The sequence below is a fragment of the Gastrolobium bilobum genome, unplaced genomic scaffold (assembly GCF_033153095.1).
Source record: "Gastrolobium bilobum isolate Gb01-03AN ecotype WA unplaced genomic scaffold, APGP_CSIRO_Gbil_v1 utg6009, whole genome shotgun sequence".
In the NCBI taxonomy this organism is placed as follows: Eukaryota; Viridiplantae; Streptophyta; class Magnoliopsida; order Fabales; family Fabaceae; genus Gastrolobium; species Gastrolobium bilobum.
In genome coordinates, this window is record NW_026897914.1 from 164,098 (window position 1) to 185,078 (window position 20,981).

At 36.0% G+C, this 20,981-nt stretch overlaps 1 protein-coding gene across 4 annotated transcripts in view; it reads right to left on the reverse strand.

Moving 5' to 3' along the window:
- Positions 1 to 6,592: 6,592 nt before the first annotated feature.
- The window catches only part of LOC133311395 (uncharacterized), a 67,896-nt gene continuing 53,507 nt past the window's right edge, over positions 6,593 to 20,981 (reverse strand). For 3 of the 4 annotated variants that reach the window (XM_061512439.1, XM_061512437.1, XM_061512440.1), the window contains 11 exons: positions 18,913 to 19,008; positions 18,723 to 18,817; positions 18,556 to 18,619; positions 18,385 to 18,469; positions 18,187 to 18,260; positions 17,781 to 18,017; positions 17,605 to 17,678; positions 17,372 to 17,478; positions 10,430 to 10,548; positions 9,486 to 9,563; positions 6,593 to 7,331 (listed from right to left, as the gene is read on the reverse strand). In XM_061512439.1, the coding sequence (XP_061368423.1) occupies positions 7,131 to 7,331; positions 9,486 to 9,563; positions 10,430 to 10,548; positions 17,372 to 17,478; positions 17,605 to 17,678; positions 17,781 to 18,017; positions 18,187 to 18,260; positions 18,385 to 18,469; positions 18,556 to 18,619; positions 18,723 to 18,817; positions 18,913 to 19,008 (1,230 nt within the window). In that variant the 3' untranslated portion in view covers positions 6,593 to 7,130. The remainder of the gene's footprint in view (positions 7,332 to 9,485; positions 9,564 to 10,429; positions 10,549 to 17,371; positions 17,479 to 17,604; positions 17,679 to 17,780; positions 18,018 to 18,186; positions 18,261 to 18,384; positions 18,470 to 18,555; positions 18,620 to 18,722; positions 18,818 to 18,912; positions 19,009 to 20,981) is intronic. The other variant, XM_061512438.1, reaches the window with a different exon arrangement.

Here is a 20,981-nt window from a genome sequence, read left to right on the forward strand (position 1 = left end):
TTCTTGACCCCCCAGTCCGACTCAACGCGCCGAAGGAGAACTAAAGTCCGCTCATCATCATCCACAACCACCAGCCCAAAAGACAGATTACCCAAAATCCTTATCGCTTCAACCATGTGTGATTTGGCCCAGTACACTTTGGCCAGCCCATATTGTATTTGGTCTGATCATTGGCGCCATCTGTGGTATGAAGAGAATCCTACCAATTCCTGCACCAACTTCCACTTAGATACAATCAATGAAGAAAAAGGAAGGTAAAGCCTTAGCTGGTTAAAACTTCCTTCAAGCGCGATGAAGAAAAAGAAGGGTAAAGCATTAACTGGTTAAAACTTCCTTCAAGCATGATGAAGAAATATGAAGGTAAAGCCTTAACTGGTTAAAACTTCCTTCAAGCGCGATAAAGAAAATGGAAGGTACAGCCTTAACTGGTTAAAACTTCCTCAAGAAAAAGGAAGGTAAAATCTTAACTGGTTAAAACTTTCTCAAGAAAAAGGAGGGTAAAATCTTAACTGGTTAAAACTTCCTTCAAACACGATGAAGAAAAGGAAGGTAAAGCCGTAACTGGTTAAAACTTCCTTCAAGAAAAAGGAAGGTACAACCTTAGCTGGTTAAAACTTCCTCCAAAATAAAGGAAGGTAAAGCATTAACTGGTTCAAACTTCCTCCAAAATAAAAGAAGGTAAAGCCTTAACTTGTTAAAACTTCCTCTAAGGTAAACTGCGATGAAGAAATAAGGAAGCACGATGAAGATCAAGGAAGGTAAAACCTTAACTGGTTAAAACTTCTTCCAAAGAACGATGAAGATTCAAAGTGATAAAAACGGATCTAGAAAAAAAGAAGAGAAGAAGGACGAGGAGGGTAACAACCCTTAAAGGTTATAACTTTCTAGCGTTGCCAATGCAACAACCTCCTTTGATTATGGCGAAACGTCATACGACGATAAGGTACGACGAATTTACATTGTTTTAATTTGGTACTCCTTTAAGGATATTAAAGTTATTTTTGAAGATAAGTGCCTTGGTATACACCAAGATAGATCAACAATCATCCTACTTAAAGGTATATGCGTAGTGTGCAATCATAAAGAATCTTTTAGAAGAAAAATAAATCATATGTTCAGATCGTGACATAACAGCTCGCGGCATAGTGATAAAAATCTTAGAAAAGATAGCCATTGTTTAAAGATAAAAAAATGAAACATTCATGGGATAACCCATGTACAGACCAGATTCTGCAATAGTCAAAACAATGATTTTAGATTGTTTGGATGGAGATATCCTGAGGATCCTCATTTACAACCGCGAGGTCCCCACCTTCAATGGTTGGCCCTCGAGTCGATGGCTCTTGAGTGGTTGGCGCGGTTGTTTGGGGCGGAGTCTCTGTATCCATCGCGTTCACTCGATCCACTAGTACCTCTTCATCATTATCATTCAACGTCATTAGTTGGCCATCCTTCATGAAATGAAGATAATGGACGTTATCCAACTTCACCATGGGATTGAAGAGACACACTTGCTTCAGGATATTCAAGTAGGTCCCTTCGGCCTCCTTCTCAAATAAATCCTGAAACTTCTTTACCTCATTATTCAAATGAGTCTTCTCTTCCTCCCAAAAATCAGCACCGGCCTCGAGATCCATGACGCGCTTGGTTAGATTGGTCTTTTCCGTCTTCAATTCTTTATTATTTACTTTCAACTCCTTTAACTCCTTCGCCAACTTTTCCATATCATGTTCAGCCTTTTTCATCTTTTCTTCAAACTCAGCGCGCAAGATGGCCTTTTCACCCTTCAGGTCCACGATGCGTTCCTTCGGATAAGAAATCGCCCCTGCCACATAGAAAATGTTACGTCAAAAGGTCAAAACCAAGTTTTATACACACAAAATACATATGGTGATACTTACCAGGCACAAACATGATATACTGGTTGGCAACGCTATGCTTCCCAGATGTAGTCAGCCATTTGTCCATCGGAAACTCTTCAATTCGGGTGCATATCTCCCTTCCTTTCGCGTACAAATCCGCATCAAACCCCCAACCATCCACATAATAGATTAACTCAGGAAAACCCTCATCATTCCCTGCAGATTTTCTCTTCTGCCCCCGTGGTGATTTTACCACTTCTTTCTTTTTGGGGGAGGAGACGTGGGTAGCTGCTGATGGTCCAGGCGACTCAAAACGTGCATCATCACCCTAACTTGATTCGACACCAGCTAGAGAAGCAGTGATTGGTGGCACATTAGGATCAGAGGGGGTGGCATCTTCAGCAGCTCGCCTCGCCGCTATTGCTTGCAGTCTGGATAATGTGGCAGACATCGAACTATCTAAAAACCAAAGGACAAAAAGTGCGTGTTAGAAATGAATAGTTATATATAAAAGACTCTGATAGATAAAATTAAAACAATAGAAACAAACTTACCCAAACAAGCCCTGATATCATCATCAGTATATTCATTTAAAATAGTGTAAGTACTTAGGTAACCGGTATCAGAAGCCTCACGCGCGATATTGCATAAGATGGTCACAGTATGTTGCTCATAATCACTCAAATCATCAAAATTGTAGCTCAACTTTTGACTCTCTAATGGATGTTGTGTCCAATATAAAGGAATAACGGGGGAATTATCTTCTTTTTTCAAGAAAAATGCTTAGGAATCTTTTGCGGGTAGAATTTTGATGTAGTCTGGGGACCATTTGTGAACCTTCCTTTGATAGGAAGCACATAACTTAAATTTATCCTTTCCTCTGAAAGAGACCCAGCTAGAACGCGACCCCATAACACTAAACAGACATAAAAAAGACTATAGGGATTGAAATAGATTATAGGCATTACAAACCATCTCGTATACTTGTATGAACCCCAAGCGTTTGGAGATAATTGTGAGGGCGCCACATTAATATGCGCCAGCAACCTACAGACAATGGCTGAAAAAGGTAGACGAACTCCTAACGTAAAGAAGAAGTGGGCATACATCATCATGAAATGTCTGGAATATCCTTCAGCGCGCGCAAAACATACGCGTTCATTTAAAGGAACGACATCTACCTCCCACTTGTCGTCATGAGATTTCCCAGGGGTAACATGGATGGTTGCCTTCAATTGCGCCAATTCTTTTGAAGAGCTATATATTGAGGCAGTATCCAAAACGATGTCAGATACCCAGTTTAGAGATTCTTCATCCCGAATATTACGCTTGACCGGTCCTGTTGCTTCGGGATCAAGCTGTTATTTTTTCTCTGTGTCCGGGTTAAGCTTTTGCTTTTTCTTTGCATCACTAGCACCTCGTCATAATTTCTTTATTTTTAGGCGAGATAAAATCTGGTTTAGGAAAGGAGGAATTAGTAGAGGAAGAAGAGTCAGAAGAAGAAGAGACAGCAAATGCAGATTTAAAATTGTCAAAATTCCTTTTCTTATATGGGTACCCAGCTGGGTAAATAACATTTAAAGGCAAGGGGCTTGGAATCCTTTGGTAGGTCAATTCTGCACGATAGAAGGGGAAGTATCGCGCGATGAAATTGAAAGGGAAGAGTTAGAGTGTAAGGTATTAAAAGACTTACGATTACAATCAGATTTTGAGGTAGAATCGCTCGATATAAAAATAGGACTGGTCATTTTAAAAGGAACTTTTGGGAAAAGGGACGAACTTTGTTGCGACAAAGTTCTGGTTATCCCACACTTAGGTTCACGAGAGGAAGTACCTATTTCAAACCGTCGAATAGAAGACGTACAGTTATCGTTCAAAATCACTTTCTTCCAAGGGGTAGCATACTTACAAATAAGCCACGATTCCCAGGTTCTTAAAGACCTCGACCTAGGTAAGGACCTGGGTGGAGGACTGGAAGAGCCAGACCGTTCGGCTATCTGATAAAATTCACAAATTTACGATTATCAGACATACCCAAAGCTCGAATGCCAGAAAACACAAACAAACAAAGCAGAACACAAAGGATAAAAATCGAAGAAAGAACATACCTGAGATATATACTTCGAATGAACAAAGGGGGAATAGGACGTGTCGGCACCATAAGGGAAGATCATAAATTGAATTTAGAGGAAGAGAGGTTATCACAGCTACGGTGAGTGCTTCGAGTGATTTCCCTCCAAGTTAAGTAGCTCAGTACAAATATGAAAAGATACTGCAAGCAACCCAAAAGGTTAAAATGTGTTGAGTTAAACGGATAAAAAGGAGGAAACATGGAAGGAAGGTAAAATGTTTAAATCTTAAAACAGCCCACAATTGTCATTAAGCACCCACGTAATTACGGTGGCATTAAATGCATCTGACAGTTAAACATCTAATCAACCGTTTTTAAGCGGCTAAGTAATGATGATTTTCCGGCATGATTATTACGACATCGAGTGAACGCGCCAAAGAAACACATCGCGCATAAAAAATATCTATATCTCTCAGCTTTGCCACATACCAAAACTGCGAGCTAGGGGGCAACTGATCTGGATAAAATATGATAGGCCCATCAGAGGCTCAAATACATAGAACAAGGCCTAAACCCACAAGGCCCAAAGTGGGGCGGGATGGCTTACATCGCGCATAACAGGGCACGATGCCACCATCGCGCTTGTAACCGCCCTTTAACATAATTTCAGAGTTAAGGAAGCAAGCTCAGGAACTAATAAAGGTCCACCGCGCCTTTGAACAAGTAAAAGAAGACAACACCAGCTTGCCACCACTCTATTAAGGTAGCCTGACATCAAGAGATAAGGCTATTAAAGCACTATCAGAACCTGCAGCCTTTGAACAGCTCATCAGAGGCCATACCGCCTTCCTAAGGCGGCATCAGAACCACTATATAAACAGAGGGTACATGCTCAAGTATTATCATCTAATTCAGTAAGAATACACATACACATGCCATTGATATTGACTTGAGCGTCGGAGTGTCATTGCAGGTACCCCCAGCCTGAGTCAACGCGCTGAAGGAGAACTAGAGTCCGCTTATCATCATCCACAACCACCAGCCCAAAAGACAGATTACCCAAAAGCCTTCTCGCTTCAACCGTGTGTGATTTGGCTCAGTACACTTTGGCCAGCCCATATTGTATTTGGTTTGATCAATATTGATTTTCTATTTCTATTGGATTGAAAAGATGTTGTTCTTGATTTGTTTTGATTTGGATTTGTACTAGAAGTTATTTTTGGTGAAAGGAGAGATCCTATAGGTGTATTGTGTATAGGTTGAGAGAGTGACCAAGATTGGTCAATATTTTTGTAAAACTCCATTGTAGTACAGTTTCTCAATCACTGGTTGGAAGATCTCAATTTATTGAACGTGCGACAACTGTCTTGATGTAGCCCTTGTGTGGTTTGAGAGTGAACAAAGCTAAATCATAATGTTTGATCTTCTAATCCTTGAACTCTTTAATTTCAACATTTGATTTAGTCTTTGTTGCGTTTTAGACTTCGATTCTGTTTTGTTTTAAGGGTAGATAAGGTTTAAAATTCATTCTTGATAAATTCCGTTGATTTTATTTATTTCAAGTTAAGGGGTAAATGTTTATTGCAAAATAAGTTACCACAATTTACTCTCCTCTAGTGAGTTTAAGCAATTTATTATTAACATTGTCAACCCTAAATAATCATATTGAAGGAAAAGTTTGAGAAAAGATTTATTTTAAGAAAAAAACTCAACCCATGTTCTTATGTAATAGCACACATTTGGAGGTGTGAAAGAATAATGATTGCGATTATGTGTAAAATTCCATTTTATATTATAGTATGTAGAATTAAATTTCATTTATATATATATCAGAAAAACATTTGTGCAGTTACTGCAGATAAGTTATATGTATTTACTTCCAAAACGACGTCGTTTTGAGATTGAAAAATGAAAAAATTATAATTATAAAGACTATAATAACCCTGAAATAAATTAAAATTACAAAAACACCATGATTTCCACCCCAAAACGACGTCATATTGGACTTACTGCAAATGACTTATCTGCGGTGACTGCAAAAAAACAAACCCTATATATATAAGCCACATTCTTTTATGTCAGGTTCAATATCTAATCAGTAATTATTTATTCGGGTAACCAACATATTTATTTTGGGCTAAGGATTAAGCTTGTCCTCAGCTTATTAGTATGTCCAATATGTAACCAATGTCTATCCCAATTTTAGGTGATTTATTTTCTTGGATGTTCTAATATGAGGTATACAAGCTAATATTTGCTCACTATTTCGCAAAACATCTCACTATATTTAAAGCAAGGGAACAACATTAAAAATGCAAAAAGCAAGTGATATGTGACGGTAATTATAAATTCTAGCATTTTTTAGATATCTGCTTTAATGTATCTTATTTTCTTATTGTTTAGGAATGCTTATATATATATATATATATATATATATATATATATATATATATATATATATATACACACACACATGTATTAATGGATCTGACTCATTTAAAGTGAGAAATTTCACTTGATGGAAAAAAATAAAAAATAAAAAAACACTCTAACGAAAGCATAATTTGTTATGCATTAATTATTCAATAATGGTATCACCGTTTCATGTTCTCATAATTTAGTGAGGTTACTTTTTCCTCCAAAGTTAGAATTCACTTAGTAATGTTGCATTCACAAATAAAATTCCTCAAATTTTACACAACCTCATTCAACTATTCATTTCCCAACTTTTCTCTCAATTTTTTTTTTCTCAACATCCTAAAACTTTCATATCCCATGTGAAATTTCTATTTCCAGATTGCTCTAGCATTTCTGTAGGTTAACAGTATTGATTTTCATCATTACAGAAACTGAATGAGGTATAACAATAATAAATTTTCGAAAATCCGTTACTCTTCCACAAACCAGAAATATTAAGTCACAGTCCGATCCTCTTGTTTATAGTAAACCAATCTCTTCTACCATTGGTATAGTCAATCCACCCATAAATTGCTTTTTTAAATAAATATCTCCAGACTCGACACGATCTTTTGCGCATGGCTCCCGTGGCCTACATATATGAACCACTGTAATTTTACAACTCCACCTTCATAGACTTATCTTGATTGGTGGGCCTGTAAACAAATTGTATGGTAAAATATTGATTGGTAGGCCTGTAAACAAATTATATTAACCACTGTCATTTTACAACTCCACCTTCATAGATTGTTCATCAATTCCTCAAACTTCTGAGCGATTGCTTCCAGTTGATTTTCTTTGTACACTTCTATCAACGATTGCATTGCGCTGGATATCACCACTTTCTTTTGGTCTGCAATGGACTTATCTTGAACATCAAGCATGCCATCATCACAAGATGAGCATAGTCCCTTGAACCAATCTTCAAGGATCGATGCTTTCTTTACATAAATCAAATAGAAGGAAAATTCAGTCACGGGAAATTTCCATCAAAATGTAAAGATTATTTGAACAGACAAAATCCTATGATCTGCATGCAATTAGGCCAATCAAAATACAAACTGACATTGCAAATGCATGGCAGCACAGTAAAAACACAGCAAGGACAGGTGACAAAAAGCAGTTATCACTTTTTGTCCAGAATGCCACATGTACAAGACAAGACAAACTTTGGGATATACTACTTAACAAATTCTTTAATCTAGTTATTAAAACTGTTTGCGTGAATATTTAGATGAATAATACTGTACACAATTATCATTGATTACAAGGCAAAGAGACGTGTGTATAAACTGTTGTACAAAGTGTAGTATGAGAGTACATATTACAGCTGTAATATGCTAAGATCTATAGTACGCTGTATACAATAAAACTAAATAAAACACACGCACACACAACTACTATATCTACACCATCTCTTAGACCATAAAAATTAATAACCTACAAAGGGAAAATGATGGAAAACGAAAGAAAGAACAGAGATCTATTCTCTGAATATTCTGATTGATGCAACTGAAAAATATTTTAATTGTTAAAACTCAGATATTTATAGTAGTATCCGAAAGGCTATGACTAACTCTTCAAGACTATAACTAACTCTTTGACTTAGCAAGACTGTAACTAACTCTGCAAGAGTCTGACTGAGCATGAGTCCTAACTACCAACAGAAACTAGTAGAGAATAGCAAGGTTACTGTAAAGAACCAATTCAACCCAAAAGCTTAAGTTGTTGGATGAGGTTACATTAATAGTTTTATATATCTCAACACGCCCTCTCACACGAGAGCCTACTGGGCTTGAAGGGTGGACGATACACAGGCCCACCTACCTGTGCGAAGAAAGAAATTTCACTAGAAAGAAAGTGGGAGACGGTGAGGATCGAACTCGGTACACCGAAGCTCTGATACCATATAAAGAACCAATTCAACCCAAAAGTTTAAGCTGTTGGGTGAGGTTACATTAATAGTTTTATACATCTCAACAGTTACTAACAGAAATTATTAAGTACCAGCCTACAAATAGTGCACAATAATATTATATACATAATATTCTAATATTCCCCACTCAAATTCAAGGTCAAGACTTTGAGTTTGTCACATAAGCCACAAAATTTAAAGGCACAAAATCAAGAGGTAGAGAAGGCCTCGTTAAACATATGACCAACTGATCTTGAGCAGAGATGTGATGAACAATCAGACTCTTAGCTAGAACCTTTTCCTGAACAAAAAACAGCTCCAACTCCATATGTTTTGTTCAAGAGTGCAATTTAGGGTTATGTGAGAGAGAAACGGTGCTGTGGAGAACTGCAGTTGACAATAATATCATCAACATAAACAAGAACATTTAGGCAGTAAGAGGGAGTATTGCAACCTGCAAACCAGTGTCTTATCATTTTCCTCAAACCTAGGAGGCTGAATCATGTATACTTCCTCATCTAGCTAGAACCCCATTAAGAAATGCATTACTGGCATCCAACTGTTTAGAGACCATTTGTTAGAAATGGCAAGCAAGAGCACAATTCTGATTGTGATCAGCTTAACCATCGGGGAAGGGGTTTAGCAGTAGTTGGCTCCATCTGGGTTAGAAGGACAGAAGGAATGGTGGTTTTGGACCTGGTTTGCATAGGATGTGGTTTAGTAGTGGGACTCAAAGGAAGATGGTGGTAATGAAGGAGAGGATGGTGACTGTGGAGGTCTGGAGGAAGAAGTGGAAACTAAAGAAATGGAATAACTAGGATGTGATGAGTTGTTGGTGGCAAGGGAAGTGGAAGTAGATTGAAACCGCGAGGAATTAGAAAAACGAAATTGGTTGAATAGGACATCCTTTGATATAAAAGTCTACCATTAGGACAGAGCCATTTGTAACCTTCGTGACTAGAAGAGTACCCCAGAAACAAACAGCTGAGATCTGTATTCTACATTGGCTATATATTGTACACATCAAGAGATGGAATTATATTCTCCATTTCTCCATACTTTGATTATTAAGTATAACTGATTATCACTTTATTGTTGGTGGACGATAGCCATTGTGATAAAAAAAAATTCACTTTCCCGGATCATTGCCAATCTTTTTCATGCACAATAAAATACTTACCTTCGCTATAAAATCTTTCAAAAGTTGATCATTTGAGCTTGAGGTAAAGCGTAGAACATGTAACAATGTCAATGTAAGCTGCAAGAAGAAAATGAGGAATTCAGTTAGGCAACAACATTCAAAAGCAGACCAACAAAATAATGTCATAATTCCATCATTTAGTACCACAAAAAATTAGATAAAAATAAAGATAAGAATACCATGTAAGTTTGTTCAAAATTTAAACTTTGAATATAGTACCTTCAAGTTTTCAAAACAAAAGATAAGTCAAATATAGTAATATTTCATTTATCTGTTTCTTATGAAATTATAAGAGCTTAAATTATAAAACAAATCTTGATACGTTGAATATAAATAGTATGTATCCGCTATTACAAGTCATCACATTCCAAAATTTGTAGCAGAAGCCTCCTAAGAGCATATTTGGATCCTTTCTTTTTTAAGCTAGAAGCTATTTATAAGCTAAAGCTAAAAAAAAAACCTTAAAAAAAAGAGCTAAAAGTTGTTTGGTAATACATAAAAATTTTAGCTTAAAAATTACTTAAAAGCACATATTTCAAGAAAATTATCTCTCTCTATCTTTATAACTCTTCAATTAAAAAAAAATGCACACAATTCAAGAAAAGTAGATAAGAGCTTAAAAAAAATCTCCTCCTAGGAGCTTTTAGCTTTTTTCTTCATTATAAAAAAAAGAGTTTTTCATTGTAAGAGTTTTTCTCAAAACCTGTTTGACCTAACTTATGCTTATAAATAGCTTCTAGCTTAAAAAAAAAGATCCAAACAGGTACTAAATGTTGCCAGAAAACAAGATAATGTGAAAACAATATACCTAGATCTATAATGCTATATAGTTTAAATCACAGCACCCAGAATCTTATGTGTATTTCATTTAACCACTTCAAAATGATCAACTCCACTTGGCATTGATGAATATGAAGTATGACCTGTTTTTGTAATGAAACCCTATATTTGAAATTTGACGGCCCTGAGATTTGGTCCTGATCTATATTCTCCATTACATGCACAACACATTGCACAATGTCTGAGAAGGATCTACCATAACCTGTGAAAACATTAGAGAACATGTTATATTCAGATGAAGGCTTTAAATTAAAATTTTGTTTGAATGAAGGAAAAGTAATCAGAAGCCAATACAGTTTGAGCATAAGTAAAAGAAGTATGTAAAAATTAGGGTTTATGTATACTAGATTATATTTTATAAGGGCCCATTCAGTACACATTATAGGTAAGGCTAGATAGTATGTGATCTTATAGTAAAACGCCTTATTATATAATGCATGATGAATTTTTAATACTATGCAGTGTTTTTGTTAGGCACCAAGGACTATGCGTAGTATCAAATAGCATTTTATTAGTGTTGTTTAATAAAATGATTAGATTAATATCAATTTTTCCTAATTGATATCAATCACCAATACTATACTGTGTGTTATTCAAATCCATGTTATAAAAGGCCCAACGGGTGAATAAACAAAAAGAAAATTGCTTCCTTCCAAAAATTCTCTGATTTTCTTCTCTCTCAATCAATCTGCAATTCTGCCATCTACAAAATTACACTTTGTTTTGTGAGACATCGTATAAGATATTTTATTGTATAAGATAATATTATCCTAACTTTATTGATGCACTATATAACACTAGATATGACAAAAATTGACAATTTTTTTACAAAAATACCCTTTATTCGAAAATATACAATATTCATTTAAATTTGTTATATTATACTGATTTTTGGAGAAATGAGGGCAAGTCTTGGAGCAGCCGTGATCTGATGGTCACAGATTCGAGTATGAGAAACAGTCTCTTCGAAAAAATCCAAAGGCATGGCTGCGTACAATCAACCCTCATCCTTATCCTTGCAAGTTGGGGAGTCATGTGCTTCGAGGTTTGCCTTTTATATACTAATTTTTGGAGAAATAAATTATTCCTAAGGCTTGGGAAAAAAATTTACGACCACTAAGTAAATTAAGAAATAATTAAAAAAATTCAATTTATAGGAAATCCTTGTATTATTTAGGATAAATATCACATCCCTAATTCATAGGAATAAATTAGAATCAGCTTCAATATTTCCTTAGTTAGAATTGATTTTTTTTGATATTATTGATTTCCCATTTCACTTATAGGGCTATCTATATATATTGTAACCCCTTCTCATTAAGAAATATATCTCAATACACAATTTTTACATGGTATCAAGAGCTCATGCAATCCCGTAACTGTCCAAACAAAGTCACGTCAATATTGAAAATTAGGCAGAACACCATCATAGAAAGCATGTCCAGCCACTCTCAAGGCTGAAAGTCACCTCTGCGGAGCCCCAACCACCAAGGTGAGGCCACAAGTCATTGCAAAATCCATCGTATGGCCATCCCATCGGGTGCCGCCATCAAAATCATAGCCATGCACTGCCACATGCGCACTCCTCTTTGGGCGCATGAAGTCCATGTGGCCTCCTTCCGATGCTCCAATCAATGCGCCGCCAATTCATTTTTCTTGTCAGCTCCTCCTAGTCCTAATTCAGATATCAAAACTGAAAAAGCAGGTGCTTTATTTTCTTGGTCAAAAGGTCATATCTTCCTTCTCTTACAACTTCCTTTGATAGTTTTTCTACAACCAGTACCCAACCCAGCATGGCAACCAACAATGTGGCCCAAAAAGGTACTACCTTTCATGTTAATAGTAATAATCGTTGGATACTTGACTCTGGTGCCTTTCATCACAACCTTTGTTTCTATTATTTTCTTTGTCTCCATTTCTACGGCCACAAGTGAAACATTATCACATCCAACATGATGCCAAACTATGATTGATGAGATGTTTGCCTTACACTTTAATGGCACATGAGATCTTGTTCTTGCGCCTCCAGAAAAATTCATTGTTGGTTTCTGCTGGGTATTCTCAATTAAAGTTGGTCTTAATGGCACAATTGACTGATTGAAGGTTAGTTTGGTCGCCAAAGGTTACACTCATCTTAGGAAGTGATTTCAATGACACCTACTCTCCGATTGCTGTAATGGCCAATGTTCAGTTGTTTCTTGCCCTGGTTGTTGTTCGTCACTAGCCACTCCATCAATTAGACATCAAAAATACCTTTATACATGGTGATTTACAGGAGGAGATTTACATAGAGCAACTACCTCGCTTGGCTACTTAGGGGGAATTTGAGTTGGTATGCAAGCTCTACAAATCACTGTATGGCCTAAAATAGTCACCTCGGGCTTTTCAGCTCCTTTAGTTCAATTGTTCAAGGGGTAAGTCATTCTATTTTTTATTGGCATAATTCTCCTGACCATTGCATATATCTCCTTGTTTGTGTGGATGACATTGTCATTGTTGGCAGTGATCGAGTTGGTATTAAACAACTTAAACAACACTTATTCAAACTATTTCAAACTAAGGATCTTAGTAAGATCTTATATTTCTTAGGTATCCAAGTGGCACAATCTAGACATGGCATCTCTATTTCTCAGAGAGATTATGCCTTAGATATCTTGAAAGAAACTAGCATGTCAGTATAAAAGCCCAGTAATACACCAATGAACCCTAATGTCAAACTTCTACAAGGATAGGGAGAGGCATTAACAAACCCCGGTTGTTATTGGAAGCTGGTTGGGAACCTAAATTATCTCATAGTAACAAGACGAGATATTTCATTTGTCGCGAGCATAGTAAGCCAATTTCTTGACTCCTCATATGACTCTAAAAGGTATGATGTTAGGATATTTTGATATATTGAAGGAATATTATATAGAGGCTTATTATATAAGATAAGGGGATAGAGGTTTGTAGTTATACAGATGTTGATTGGACAGGCTCTCCCTAATATCTACTCTACTTCAAGCTACTATGTTCTTTTTAGGGGGGAAATAATTTCATGAAAAAGTAAGAAGCAAACTAAAGTGTCCAGATCAAAACTGCAGAAGCTGATTATCACAAAATGGGAATTGCAACTTCTGATAAAAGAATTTGTTAGAAAAATATAATATAAAACCATTAATGTGGCCTTCACCTAACAACTTACGCATTTGTAATAAAATAGTTCTTTATATGGTATCAAAGTCTCTGTCACCAAATGATCACGAGTTCAATACTCACCGCCCTCATTCTATTAATATATAATTAAATATTGTGGAGTTCGTGCATGGGCCTTTGTATTGCCCACCTTTCCCCAATGGGTTCTTGTGAGAGATAGCGTTTTACAGAAATATGATATATGTTAGAAAAATATAAAACCATTAACATAGCCTCACCCCACAGCTTAAGCTTTAGGTTGAATTGGTCCTTTACATGGTATCAGAGCCTCATGTCACAGGTCCGATCCTCACTCCCCTCTATTTAATTAATAATGAATTCAGTCTTGTGGAATTTCTTAGCACAAGTAGGTGAGCCTGTGCATTGTCCATCCTTCAAGCCCAGTGAGCTCTCGTGTGAGGGGGTGTGTCAGAGAAGTATAAAACCATTAAGGTAGCCTCACCCAACATCTTAAGCTTTTGGATTGAATTGGTTCTTTACAATATAAACCAGTAATGTGGCCTTCACTTAACAAGTTAAACTTTTCGGTTGAAATAGTTCTTTATAGAATTGAACATTTGTAAACCATGGTAAATGAGACTAATATGTGACAATATGTGATAATCAAGCCGCATTACCCACATCCTCAAACTCTCCACATATATAGCACTTCACTCTGGCCTTCGCGTCCGCCATTACCCCTGCCACCACAACCTCCTCTACCTCCACTGCATTCTCCTCTACCTGCATATTAGACTACTTGAGTAGAGCAATCACAAATGTCATTTATTTAGGTTCCTCAAGGATTACATAACTTGGGAAAAACAACAATCAAATTATACACCGGCTTGCTCAATAGAATTTGGGACCTAACTACCTCATATTCGTGATCAAGTCTGAAAAGCCAACTGAAGGCTATAAGTTTCTTCAGCTGGGTCAGCATCTCTTATACAGAACTACAGGCTAAGGGAGAGCTCAGCTCCTCAATATATTTCTTACACTTCACAAAGTAGTCCAACTTCCTCTTGTTTTGCTTTCATGGAAATATTTCCTGTATCAAAATATCAGACATCCCACGAATAAACTTCAGAAATATCTCATAAACCCTTCACTGTTTTGAAGTATGTGACAACCAATTGTGTGGGACTGATCAAGTCTGAAAAGCCAACTAAAGGCTATAAGTTTCTTCTGCTGGGTCAGCATCTCTTCTACAGAACTACAGGCCAAGGGAGAGGTCAGCTCCTCAATATATTTCTTACACTTTGCAAACTAGTCCAACTTCCTCTTGTTTTTCTTTCATCGAAATATTTCCAGTATAAAAAATTAGACTTCCCACGAATAAATTTCAGAAAAATCTCATAAATCCTTCACTGTTTTGAAGTGTGTGACCACCAGTTGTGTTCATTTATCAACAAAATTCACAAGGCCAGAATACATTATCCTCCACATTCCATGAGGCGGCTAACTTTGGTTCCTTTGGGCAAGTCTCTGTATCCTTTTCCTATCTGCCCAAACTAACTTCAACCAAATATTTCCACTTGAGATAGTTTTCACCATCCCCGTCAAGCTTAATATCAATCAATAAGCTTGCAGGAAGTGTAGTTGGAAAATTGAAGTTAACCACCAAAAACAGCACCAAAACAATTAGGCTTACCATAAACAGCATAAGCACAAACAGATTCACTAAAAAAACACCACCCAGTTACCAAGAGCAGACACAAAAATGACTGGCCTTTCCAAATTCCAGCAAGACACCCCTCTCTATCTCTGAAAAGAGAGCAATTTACTATGACACAGAACCCATGCCATATTGCCTCTACACCTACGGTTTCGTGATCTGGTCAAAATCCATATGGGTTTTCTAACCTAACCCTCTAATAGCCCTGGCCTTCCCTGAGGCAGCTGCTAAGGTCTCTCTCTCTTTTTCTTTTTTTACGGAAAATAGATTTCCTAGATGGTTGCCTACTGAAGTATGCTCATGATACCACGTAGAGAGAGGAGAGAAGAAAGAGAACAATTAATGGCATGATTTTTATAGCACAGCCTCCCCATGTATATATACTACTAAATTAAGAGTGTATTACAGTTGTAATAACCCAAGAAAAATAATATTAATAACATTAACAATAATAATAATAATAACAATAGTGTGTACCCTTATGTGTATAATTATATCATGCCAGACATGTTGGGTTTAGCATAAAGTGGTGTTATAAACATTGATATATTTGGTTGACACTGAATGTTAGTGATATTGGTTATCATTTAATTGGTAATATGAATAGTTATTTTCATTTAAATGTGACCGTTACAATATATTAATGATAATTAACGTAATTATAATGACCATTGATATTACCTACAGTTTCAAATTTCAATAATTGAAATAAGTATGATGATTTTATATTAAATTTGTTAAATGTAATCTTAATCCTTCGGGAATTTTAGGATGTTTTCATATATTATATGTAACCCTTACGGTATTTAAATTAAATTATTTTAACCTTTAGAAATTAATTGGATTAATTATTTGGACTTTGGCTTTACTCTAATAGATGTGAATATTTGAATTATGATTTGGAAAATTATGATATGATGATTGGATTTGGGTTTTACTCTGGTAGATATTGAAGATGAAAATTATGATATTCTTGGATAACGGATTTGAAAAATGCTATTCTTGAAAAATTGAATTTGAAAATTATACTCCTGATTAAATTCCTGATTAAATTGATGTGGAAATTATGAACACTATTCGAGGAAATTTTCCAATTATAAGAATTGTGACAAAATTGAATTTTATTGATTGTGTGTGATTGTAATAAATAATAGTGGGAAGATAGCTTTTGGGATGGTACTCCCGAAAGTGATGAACTCAACCTTTGGGCTTTATGCCTTCGATATTACATGATGTGACAATGATGTTTTCCGTTCTTCCCAAAGTGGTATCTGGCAACAGAGTTTCCCGGGGTACTAGTAGCAACTTTAGGAAAAGGTGTGCACACTAGGATTTGATATTTTAATATGGCCAATTTTGATTATACGTGGCTGGCAACAAGGTTTCCCGGGTCACTGGGTAGACAGGCAATAGGGTTTCCCGGGAATACCATAGTTCTCTTCCCACTAAATGAACTAAATAAATATTAATATAATTAATAATGAGTTGATACTTGATTTGAATTTTTGAGTTATATTACTTGATTTGATTATTATGAGTTATATTTTTTTTTTTTGTATATTGGATTGGGATTACCAATTTTGCTGACTGTTTGTGTTTGTATTTGTTTGGCTGCAATGATCCCTCTGGTGAAACAGTTTGCAAAGGATGGGGCTAGCTGTGGGCAGTGAGGATAACGACTTAGATATTTCTAGCTAAACTAGTCTTTGGTTTTATTTTAATGTAATAAATTTAGCCTTGCACTTGTCCATAGTACAAGTGCGGCGGTAACATTTCCCAAATTTGGTTAATTTAAATTTCAGTTATTTACGATTTTAGAAATTTTATATTATTAAAAACTATTAAGAATTTGGGGGTGTTACAACAGTGCAGTACAAAATACATCTGGACCCAGCGCACATTCCATCAGTAACTCCTAACAATAACTCTTGACAATTTTGTAAATCTACAAATCTGAAATTTTATTTCTCAGCAGAAACTTTAACTCTCGCCCCAACTTAAGTTCATTATAGATTCGTAACAGGTCAAATACCTTCCTCTTTTTTGTGAGAACTAATCAAATGCATTTCCCAAAAAGGTAACTTTGCAACTGAGAAGCATATTCACTTCTAAGGTGAAAGCAGAAAAAATATAATAAATGACTGATGGAAATTCATGATAAGAAAAATGTTACCTTGCACTGACACTGGCACAGACAATGCAGCTGCAGCTTGTATCCTGATCTTATAATTTGATGAATCACGCAACAGTTGCAGAAGAATACCAAACACAACTGGAGCCCTGCAAACAAACAATAAAGCATTCATAATAATCAGTAATTAATTATTCTAATTTATTCAACTTAAATTAGTTGACTATACATTCTAACAGATGTATTCTAACAAATGTTAATATTTTAACATGTACCAGTCCATGTCCTGCAGACTTAATGTCTCATTAAGGAATAGGTTGCCTACCGCATGACAAGCATTCCACTGGACCTATTAAACAGAGACTAAAGGTTTAAAAGAGATCAAGTGGATTAATAACAAGAAATCATACTTACTCTGAACAATCAAATTAAAACAATGTAAATATGCTACCTTAACATTCCCAGTAGTAATGCAAGAAATGAATGCCTGAACTATTCTCTCCAGCCTGTGAAAATCTTCCAGAGAATCTAATTGCCAATGCTGTTGAGACACCATTAGATTCTCACTAGAGATATAGGCCTCAGTCGTGCGGTCCAGGTAGTCTACTGACATGTCTTGAAATCTTGATGCTGAACATTTAAAGATTCTTGAAATATACCCAAGAGCCCTTACAGCATTAGATTTAACCTAGTAATGAGAAAAAGAAAGAATTGATAAAACAAGAATAAAAGGAAACTTCATTAAAAGGAATCAAATAATCAGTATGAGATTTACCTAATAATCCCATGTGAACAACAGGTGAAATGATAATTCATCAACACAGAAGATATGAATTATGAACATAAATCAAACCTACCTTGTCTCCGTCCTCAGTAAGACGCAAAGCACATTCACTCAATGATACAATCAACTGAGGGTTGGAGTTTGAACCTGCAACAAAAATTAAAATAAAAGAAAGGAAGAATATAAAGAGATTACCAAGAGGAGAAATTTGAAATATAGAATTGACACCAAATGGTTTACTATTCAGTCACGGTCTTCAAATTAAACTCACCCATATGCCTGAAGGGAAGAATGCTAACACAGTGACGAATAGCATCACATATATTTGCCAATGCCCATGAAGCTGTTATCCTCACCTGAAGTAAGAAAAACTCTGAATTCCTGCTTTAGTAGCAAAAAAATGTATGACGATGTATGGGGTTTAAACTCAAACTGATCTTACTGAGATTAGGGCATCACGAGTGTTAATCTCAACAGCATGGATGAACATGTCAAGTACCTCTGCACTACAGAGATTATAGAACTTTTTAGTTTTACCCTGATGAATCCGATACAAAAGATTTATATAAGATATCATAACATTCACACTACTACAAGTTCCAGTATAACCTTTGACACACTTGTGGAAAACAAGAAATGATACCAATTGCTCTACAAGCAGCAGACCTCACCGCAGGCCCGTCATCATGTTCAGCAGCATGGACCTACAAAATGTTTGCAAGAAAGAAAGCATATCCGTTAATTCAGCACAACACAGGAATTAGACATAGCATTGAGCATGCACTATATCAAAACTTACTAAAGACGACAAAATGAAGCCCTGCTTCTCCTTGGTGAAAGAGACGAACACAGAAGAAGTCATACCAGCAAAACATGTAACTGACGCAGCTCTCACCTTCCAGTAAAAACCGAAAAAGGTACACATGCATTAAAGACACATTAGTTATAAAATATTAAAATCATATATGATAATATTCTTCAAAAAGTTAGGAAAATAATAAATTGAAAAAAGGAAATGTGAGATATACAATATGGAGAATGCTAGAGAATATGAAAGAATATGCTATTGGGCAATGAGCTGGGCTTAATTTTGTGCATGCTTATAATACTTGCTTTACCTATAAACATAAATTTAATCACTTAGATTTGTGTCTAAAACTTGATGCACATTGTCCTGCCCACTTTCACCTCAATTTACATGTTATCAAGAGCTACATTCAAACGCAAGTCACCAGCAGCCAATGCTTTTGAAATCAAATCAGACATTGAATCGGTCAAGCCTCTAGGTCATGGTTCTATTGTTCTGTTAGAATATCTAGAAGATTTCGTATAATATTATGATTATAATTTAAAATAGTTTATCTATTGTATTATATTTCGTGATTTGTTGGGAATTATAATCAAATAGTTTATCTTAGATTATCTCTTGGGAATTGTTTCCCTATATTGAAAAGAAGTTTCTGTATATTGATTTTGAATAATTTACATGAGTGAGTATTTATACAAGAAAGAATCGCTAAGAATGACAAAGCGATGACTAAGCGATGACTAATCAATCCTAATCACAATCAATTCTAATCAATCACAATCAATCCTAATCAATCATAATCAATCCTAATTAATAGGAAATAAAAACGGAAACATGTTTGGATTCTGATTTTCTACACTCCCCCTCAAGTTGGGAGGTAAATATTGATCATTCCCAACTTGCCAATCAAGTCTTCGAATGCTGGACGGTGTAGGCCCTTGGTAAGGATATCTGCCGTTTGCTCTTTGGTTGGAACATATATCAAACGCACACTTCCATCATCTAATTTTTCTTTGATGAAGTGACGATCAACTTCCACGTGCTTTGTTCGATCATGATGCACAGGATTTTGAGCAATGCTAACAGCTGCCTTGTTGTCACAATATAGTTTTATTGGTAGGGAATATGAAATCTTCAACTCTTGAAGAAGTCTTCTCAACCAGATTCCTTCACAAACTCCATGAGATAAAGCTCGAAATTCTGCTTCAGCGCTACTTCTAGCAACCACTGTTTGCTTTTTGCTTCTCCAAGTAACAAGATTTCCCCACACATAGGTGCAATAGCCTGATGTAGATCTCCTGTCTACTGATGAGCCTGCCCAATCTGCATCAGTGTAGATTTCAATTGTCCTTTTATACCCCTTTTTAAAGAATAATCCTCTTCCTGGAGTATTCTTGAGGTATCTAAGCACCCTATAGACTGCACTAAGATGCTTCTCCTTGGGTGAGTGCATGAATTGACTAATCATACTCACCGCAAAGGCAATGTCAGGACGCGTATGAGATAAGTAGATTAGTTTACCAACCAATCGCTGATATTGTTCTTTATCCACCTCATTCCCATCTTCAATACCTAACTTGGTATTAGGTTCCACAGGTGTCTCAGCAGGTTTACACCCTAACATTCCTGTTTCCAACAAAAGATCTAGAACATATTTTTTTTGTGTTAGAGTGATGCCTGTTTTGCTCCTAGCAACTTCCATACCAAGGAAATATTTGAGAGTGCCAAGGTCTTTGAGTTCAAATTGAGCTGCTAGAAATTTCTTCAAGGTGTTCAATTCCTCAATATCATCACCTGTAAGAATTATATCATCTACGTATACAATAAGAATAGCAATTTTACCATCCTTAGAGTGTTTGTGGAAGAGAGTATGATCAGTCTGTGCTTGAATGAAGCCTCTTCTTTTGACTGCTTGTGTGAATTTGTCGAACCATTCTCTGGGAGACTGTTTCAATCCATATAGAGACTTTTTTAGTTTACACACTGATCCATTTCCCTTTTCAAAACCAGGTGGAGGATCCATATAGACTTCTTCATGTAAGTCACCATTTAGGAATGCA